This window comes from Amblyomma maculatum, chromosome 11 (assembly GCF_055883805.1).
Source record: "Amblyomma maculatum isolate TAMU_Amacu chromosome 11, ASM5588380v1, whole genome shotgun sequence".
Classification (NCBI taxonomy): domain Eukaryota; kingdom Metazoa; phylum Arthropoda; class Arachnida; order Ixodida; family Ixodidae; genus Amblyomma; species Amblyomma maculatum.
This window is the reverse complement of record NC_139354.1, coordinates 14,408,960-14,416,604: the sequence shown is the minus strand read 5'-3', so window position 1 is coordinate 14,416,604 and position 7,645 is coordinate 14,408,960. Positions and strand designations below refer to the sequence as shown.

The window sequence follows — 7,645 nt, the reverse complement described above, 5'->3', positions numbered from 1 at the left end:
GGTCACAGTTGCTCTCCCTTTCTCTTTCTGTCGCTCGACACACCCCCTTTCTCCTATTTCTCTTCCTTAACTATACTGTCATGGGAATGGTTGCTCTCCCTTTCCCTCTTTCTCGCTCGACACTCCCTTTCTCCTTTTCCTGCACTGGGATTGCTGCGGCGGCGGCAGCTGTGTCCCTCTGACTTAGCGTGGCTGTCGCGCATGTGTAGCTTGGTCGGCGCAGAGCACTCTCCAAGACTAGACCTAAATTTCGATGTAGGCATAAGCACCCTTCACCTAGGGTATCATTGTGGGTTAGTCATGTTCATTAATCATGTTGGAATCATAGATTGCGCGTCACCAACGAAGGCTACTTGTCCTTCAGTGTCAGTCATGCAAGCTATGGGAACCATGCAGGCACATCCGACGACGAACAAAGAGCAACACCCGACGAAGCCCTACTCTTTGCTCGAGTCATGGAACATCGTACTGGCGAACCTAAGATGGTGAGCAACTCTCTTTACATTCCTTCCAACGCGACGCAAGTCACATGTACAAGACCTAAAGAATTATCGCACCTCTACACTTTTCCATAACCTGCTTTCCCTCTATTTTCCTCCGTAAAACACTACACCATGAAAGCTACCCGTTAGAGCTGTTCTCATTGACCGAAAAGGTATCGCACTGAACGCTTCTCATGTTTTCCAGCACTGAGGAGTGCTCCAGACGACGTCCGGAACGCCGGGCTTACATGTGGCCCTGGTACATCGGTAGGGCCATTCTGGCGGAGCAAGAAGTCGTCTGCCTCGAGGAAGCGACTGTCTGGAGACGTCTCGGTCGTGTGGGGCAGACAAATAAGATTGTCTGTGCAGCGTACGTGGTCAACAGCGGCAGCGCCATCCGCGCTAATGACTCCTGGTGCCTTCGTAGCATCGTTGAATGGGCATCAACTTGCGCGTCAATCATCGTCGGATGGGCGTACACTTGTGCGCCGCCCGCCTCTGCCGAGGTGTATGCCCGGGATCAAGACCCCGACGGTGTTTCGAGAAGACATAGCGACACACGTAAGCAGAGCTTTTCGTGAACCAAGCTTTTCGTGAACATTACTGTTCTACAAGTTACTATCTGTAGACCTCCCGATAGCCTGCCCGAATAGCAGTACACGGCGCTCCGATACCCTTACACTTTTAGACACTGCGATCACCATTGCGCCTATTCGATAGCGGGATTTGCAGCTTCAAATTGTAGAAAGCTGGTCGGGTGTTGTGTGCTGGTGGCATCAACTATACGTAGATGCTGGCGTTAACTATGCATAGATCTATGTTCACGCGTTTGTCAGCGCAGGAATATGTCGTATCCGGGCACCTCCCTCCTCAATACGAGTCGATGCGTCATGACAAGCAGGACAACTAAGCAAGTAAAACTGATGTCCACACCACGTCTACCTGATATGTAGTCTAAAATACAAGGTTGCTCGCGCAAAGATTAGCATACAGTTCGTACAATAGTAACACAGCTTTGATAAAAGAAAGCTGGCTGTAAGTTTGTGCTCAAAAACAAGTGTACGGAAGCTAAGTTTTATGAAAAAGACATTGTTCCTAGTAGAATTGTTTAGAGATGAATTTGCAAATCCTCCTGCGATGGCCAACGTGAACTTTTGCAATGGGCCCCACGTTTCGGAGCATCTGGCAGAGTCATGTGGCCACGCTTGCCATCCGAAGGGAAAGATATTGGGAGCAGGAGAGCACAAGTCACTCGGAGATGGGTCCTTGATAGTGGTAACAGCTACGGGTGATGTGCGGCCACTACAAGTGAGCGCTGGATGAGTGCATGTAAATAAAGTCTTGTCTTTAAAGCGTCTCTCATATCCTGAGTTGCTTTGGGACGTTAAACCCCTCAAACCAACCTTGTGTCTTTAAACCTTTTTCGGAGAACCTTGAATGCCTACAATTTTAGAACACACAGAACCATGTAGGGGCAGTGCCCAATAATGCAGCTTAGGTGGAGTCCGTTTCTGGGAATGCGGCAGATAAGTGACAGGCCGCAGTCAAAGACCCGCGCTGCAGCAATCACAGCGTAAGCACAGAAATGCCTGAGGCGTACCCGGGTTCGAACCTGGCCAGCAGCGGTCGCATTTCGACGAAGCTTAAATGGAGAGTAGTCCGTGAGTTGTGTGATGTCAGCGCACATTTAAGATCATAAGGTGGTGAAAATAATTGTGTAGGCGTCCACTACCGCAATTCATTCTTTCTTTCCGCTTTCACTACCAGTTTCCTCTTTTACCTTGTGGCGGTTTCCCGGTGCCCATAGAAAACATGTGCAGATAGTGAGCCTTTTCTTTCCTATTTTTCAATTCACAATTTAAGCCTAACGCAAGCCATGCTCCACGCACGTCTCGTAATGTCAAACCGGGAAGCAAAAGCTGCTAAAAAAGGTCAGTTCTTGGTCGTGTCTTTATGAGCTTGAGCTGATTATATCCCGCTTAATTGTACGCGACCTTTCCGCAAGTTTTTGTCTGCTAAATTTCTTTTTCGCTGCCTGGTCATTGCATTTGGTTTAGTAACGGTGAGCCGTGTAGCCATCATTCGGCATACACTTGTTTCGAGTTGTATATGCAAGCGGCATTTTTGAAGGCTGACATTAACTCTGAGATTGATATACAGATAGCTTTGACGAAACGGCGTTGTTGACGGGGGATGGCATGGCGCTAACAGTCGCCAAACGTGTGGGGAAAGAAAGCACGCTGTCGTGTCGGCGTTCAGACCTTGCCTAAGTGCCTGCCAAGCTTTTACAGAGTAGTCCTTGTCTCATTCTCCGCGTCCCCAGAAAACATCCTCAGGGGAAGAAACCTTCCCTGGAAGCCATTGTCCCAATTTGAGACGCCAGCGTTATTTCCTTTCACAGCAGCCGTAGAAAAGCGGTGGTTGTTTGTGGGGTTTAACGTCCTGAGCGACTCAGGCTATGAGAGACGCCGTAGTGGAGGACTCCGGAAATTTCGGCTACCTGGGATTCTTTAACGTGCACTGACATCGCACAGCACACGAGCACCTTGCTTTTTGCCTCCTTTGAAAAGCGGTCGCCGAGGCCGGGATTCGATTCCGCGTCCTTGGGAACAGTAGTCGAGTGCCGTAACCACTGCGCCACCCCGGCGTACGCAAACGTTTAGAACGTAACTGCCCACAGCGCCATACGAACCATATCACTTAGAGCAGTGTTTCAAATGAAGGTCAGCGGACTGCAGGGGGTGCGTGAAGCGATAGGCGGGGTTCACGAAACCCATGCTAGCCAAAACACTGAAGTAGCGCTATAGTTCTGGTCTGACTAAGCCTCATTTTGCAGGGCTAAAACGCAAGTGAAAACTAGTGCGAGCGAGAGTGACAGAGACAGAGAGAGAGACAGCGTCTATGGCGTATGTTGATGCCGGCATCAACAAAACTCGAGTCCTGGGTGCGCTGCTGAGCAGATTCTGCAATGCAAAGCGTCTGGGATGTCCTATGAGCGAGCGGGGTGTCGATGGGAGGGGTGGAATGGCCTCTTGTGGGATGCATACAGGCGCTAACGCGACGCCCTTTCTTGTGCTTTCTTCATGGCGTAGCGCGGTGCGGGCCAAGAGCGCATTTTGAGAGGCAAATTTCGCCTTCACTCAGTCCCAGTTCCGCTACCAGCCCCAGAAACTGCAGAGGCACGAGATCCCCCCCCCCCCCCCCCCCTTCTCAAGGAGTGCCGTCACATCCAGAGATCCGCAGATGTCCGACATATCAATGGATGAGAATTATAAAGATATACTTCCAGATGCTCGCGTTTAAGACAACTCAGCTCTCTGCTAAGCGTATCGGAGGAATGCGTACGGATGGAGACATTTCGTTTTAAGCATCAATTTTTTTCTAGTCACTAGGTGCGCTGAAGTAGTTGGAACCGAAACTATCAGGTTTCCTGCACCTGTCATCCTTCGCGCTACTAGAGAGCGAAAGCAATGAAATCAATCACTCATAGTCAGCGTCATAAATTTATTACAGCTCTATTAGTGATAGTCATATTTAATCAGTCATAGTAATGGTAATTGTGAATCATTGACGTATTTCAACATCGTCACTGCTAGTCATTGTCACATTTACTCTTAGTCGTATTCGTGGTTACAGAGTCTGACCTCAGAGCAGATACATACAGCTGGCACAACTGTATGCCCCGGATGCGCATTCCGAATTAGCGTTACCGAAACTGTCGCTATCTTCTCGACCTCGAGTCATCTGATTCTTGGAAATACCAAACTCAGATGTCATTAGCACTGACGGTACAGGCGTTTCCACCAGTTAGATGACTCGAGGTAAGGAAGATAGCGACACTTTCGATAACGACGCAAACTCGGAATACGGGCCTAGGCATTTTTTCTTGGATATTTCTTGGTGTAAAATGGCTAAATTACCCCGGAAAATTTTGTACCTGAAATATGCAAGGCTGTCGGCTAATCTGGTAGCATGCTTTTACCTCTCGTTGATGCTGCGATGAGAATTCCTATGAAATACGTGATGAGGGCTTGAAGAGCTTGAATTGTGATGTACAAAATGTTGTCGGGGACACGCTTGCTGCGGCTATCTCTTAGCTGAATATCGATATCAACATTTGCTCGAATTTATGGCGCAGGAGCAGTCATCTTCGACTCCTGCAGCAGCCAAGCCGTCGACAGTCAAGTGCACGATTCCTGCTCGCCTCGTGATATGGGGTCATGCTCCATTGCACAATGACATCTCCACCGGGGCAGCAAAGCATCTAAGACGGCGGAGGTAAGTTGCGCTACCTGCATTTCTCCGCAGCTTGCTTCGATGTTTCACCTGCTTCATGTCTTCTTGCACATTTTTCCAGCGCACTATTACCGCAATCCTACCGTAAATGTTTCAGCATCTAGTTCGGCGAAGTTTCCGCGCTCGTTCGTGCTTAATTAGCACATTGAACGTCACCTAGTTGCGCTTGCGTTCATACGTTTCTGTCGACAAGGTATCCCCAGGTATGACAATTAGGCTGGAAATATCTTGTTTTGGTTTTAGGTTAGTAGCGAGAAAAAAAAAGTTTGTATACTAAGCGTTTAACAAATTATGAGGGTGTCTTGAGAAAAAACCAAGAGTGTGTGTTCAAGGAAATCGCTGTCGCTTGGTAAACATTCAATGCAAGTAGCTCTCACTGGCTAACAAGAGAGCCTTCATGTTACTGCCGCAGGCTTATTGCTGGTGTTGTTGCACACTTTGTGGCGAAAAATTCCTTCTGGTCGCTAGCAGAACACCGGCATTCATGGTTGGAATTTAATGGAAGGTCTGTGCCGCTGTGTGACTGTGATCAATATGTGTGTTTAGGATCAGCTCTACAAGTTGTCCATTATCGCCACTTCACAGCATCATCTGCTTGGATAGTGAGCTGCGCACTCTTAATACGCTCGAAGCAGAGCAGTATCTAAAGGCATCACCATATTACCATTTCCCACTCATGGAGACGAAAAGCAACGCGCCCATGTGAAGGGCAGTCACACAAGTGGTCGTGATTTCTGAAGCCCTCCACTATGGCGACCCTCATAGCTTGAAATTACTTCCCACGTCGATCCCTATAAAGCAAACAAAATCTAATTCTTGCGAATGCGCAGATGGCCCTACGGGCTCCATGCATCCTGTCACAATATATTTCCCTATATTCCCAATACACAGCTGCAGTTAGAATTTACAGCTGCGACAGATGCGAGACGTGCACAGCGCAGTTCCCAACAGGTTTCCGTACGCCTAAGTTCAAACCAACGACAGTTTGAGGAAGAAGCTCAGCTCAAACAAGGCGTCGTACAGAGCCGCTACTCGACGTCCAGATTTCGCGCATTGTTTGACGGTATAGAAGCAAAACGGTTAGTTGCAACTACATCAGGTAGCTTAACAGGCTTTATCATTATAATTTATGGGACGCAAAAATGGGACGCCCAGCGTAATTTTATTTCGACCGCTTTATATTGACTAAGTTGACGTTGTAGACTATTTCAACATAGGAATGAGCGAGTTTTCATTCTACTTTCTTCCGCGCAGGTAAATTATCCCGTTTATTTCTGCTTAGTGAAACGGCCGAATAAAAATCGTCTGTCTTTCTTCTTTCAGGTGAACAGAAGCTTGTAAGTTTGAGAGGATATTTTTTTCCCTCGGCTAACTCTTGCGTAGCAGCATACAGTTTAAATTTCATTTTCCACCCGCAGGTTCAAGCCGTCGAAAGACGGAGACTGCTGCGAACGTCGCCCTCCTATGCCACCTCGCTGACAGGCCAAACGCAGAATGGGCGTCTGTTTGGTGGCGGTCGAAAGCGTCGTCAGAGGAGGACAGCGTTTCGTATCTAATACGCGAAGTGGTAGCTTCCCGCAAACAGACCGAGACACATGGGCGTATATGAAGAGGACGGCTTCTGGTCGTTTTGTGGTTATTATTGATTTCGAATAGTAAATTATAGCGTACAATTCGAGAAACGTGTCCATCATTTCCTGCTCAGTCTATCCCAGTCGAAAAAAACTACAAAACTGTGTCAAAAATACGACAAAATATCCTGTAGTTCTGTCGTAACCATCAGATTTTTCTGTAGTTCTGTAGTACTTTTCTGCAAATGTGGAGTTTTTCTGTAGTATATTTCTGTTGTCTGTAGTTCTGTCGCACTTCTCTGTTGTAACTACAGAAATTTCTGATGTTACTACAGAATGTTCTGTTGTCACAACAGGTTTCCCGTCAAAAACCGCACAGACATTCTGTCGTAACATCAGAAAATGTTTTGTGGTTTTTTCCGACTGGGATATGACGCATATAATTACATGTCTTGATGTCCCCAATACATGTGGTTGACACGTGAACGGCGGCAGCCCTTTGCGTGTGGGCTCGGGGTGCAGGATGTCACCCTGAATTGCGAATATGCTACCATTGCCCTTGCTGCATATTAAGGTATCACAATGGCCAACACTAGATTTTACTCGATAAAACTCCCCGAAATTTCACGAAGCGCCGACCCTTGCATGCCCGTATGCGGAGGCTTGGAATTCAGTTCTGCACCTTGCCCATTCTATTTCTCGAAGGGCCTAATATGAATGCAGTGGAACATTTTTCTCACTTTTATTGGGCTGTCACAATGGAAAACCAAGTGCAAGATGGAAGAGAGGGAGAAGCTTGCACACCTACATCTTTCTTATTAGAGTCACCGCAAGCCTGAAGCTACATTTTTAGCGGCTGAAGACCGAACCAAAACCAGAGTGATAAAAAACCTACGCTTTCAGAAATGCTAAACCGAACGTCGAGGTTTCAATGTTTACGTTAATTTCTTTCCCGCCTTAAATAACAGCAGTCGTAACCGTAATACACTTCCACGGTTTCTGTGTTTTCATGCGGCTCCGCAAGACCTTCCGTCATCATTCCTCTTCACTCGTACTCAGCACAGAAGCTGGTACGCTCGTAGCGTACTTGACGAGGTGATTGGTGGGGAAAATGTGATTCTTAAACGTTAGGATTACTGCCTATATGATGGGTCGGGTCAATACCGCGTAGGGTGGCCAGGAGCCCAGCTGACCAGCTGCTTTTGAGCAGCCGAGTCATAGCTGTACACCGCGGTCTCCCATCTCTCCAAGTTGTTCAGTTGCCATTCGGAGGGTGGCTTGCCCTAGAGTAAAAGC

General features: G+C 47.7%; 1 protein-coding gene across 1 annotated transcript; it reads left to right on the top strand.

Moving 5' to 3' along the window:
- Window positions 1-308: 308 nt before the first annotated feature.
- On the top strand, window positions 309-6,386 carry LOC146172900 (uncharacterized). Its single transcript, XM_084584557.1, has 4 exons — window positions 309-485; window positions 688-1,043; window positions 4,621-4,760; window positions 6,197-6,386. The coding sequence occupies exons 1-3, from the start codon at window positions 373-375 to the stop codon at window positions 4,719-4,721; spliced, it is 570 nt and encodes a 189-aa protein (XP_084440683.1). The 5' UTR covers window positions 309-372; the 3' UTR covers window positions 4,722-4,760; window positions 6,197-6,386.
- Window positions 6,387-7,645: the final 1,259 nt, after the last annotated feature.

Excerpts from the sequence above, each read along its gene's own strand:
- LOC146172900 (XM_084584557.1), top strand. The coding sequence starts at position 373 with ATGCAAGCTATGGGAACCATGCAGGCACATCCGACGACGAACAAAGAG. Across the intron at positions 486-687 it reads GTACTGGCGAACCTAAGATG|CACTGAGGAGTGCTCCAGAC; the intron begins GTGAGCAACTCT and ends CATGTTTTCCAG. Across the intron at positions 1,044-4,620 it reads GAGAAGACATAGCGACACAC|GAGCAGTCATCTTCGACTCC; the intron begins GTAAGCAGAGCT and ends TTTATGGCGCAG.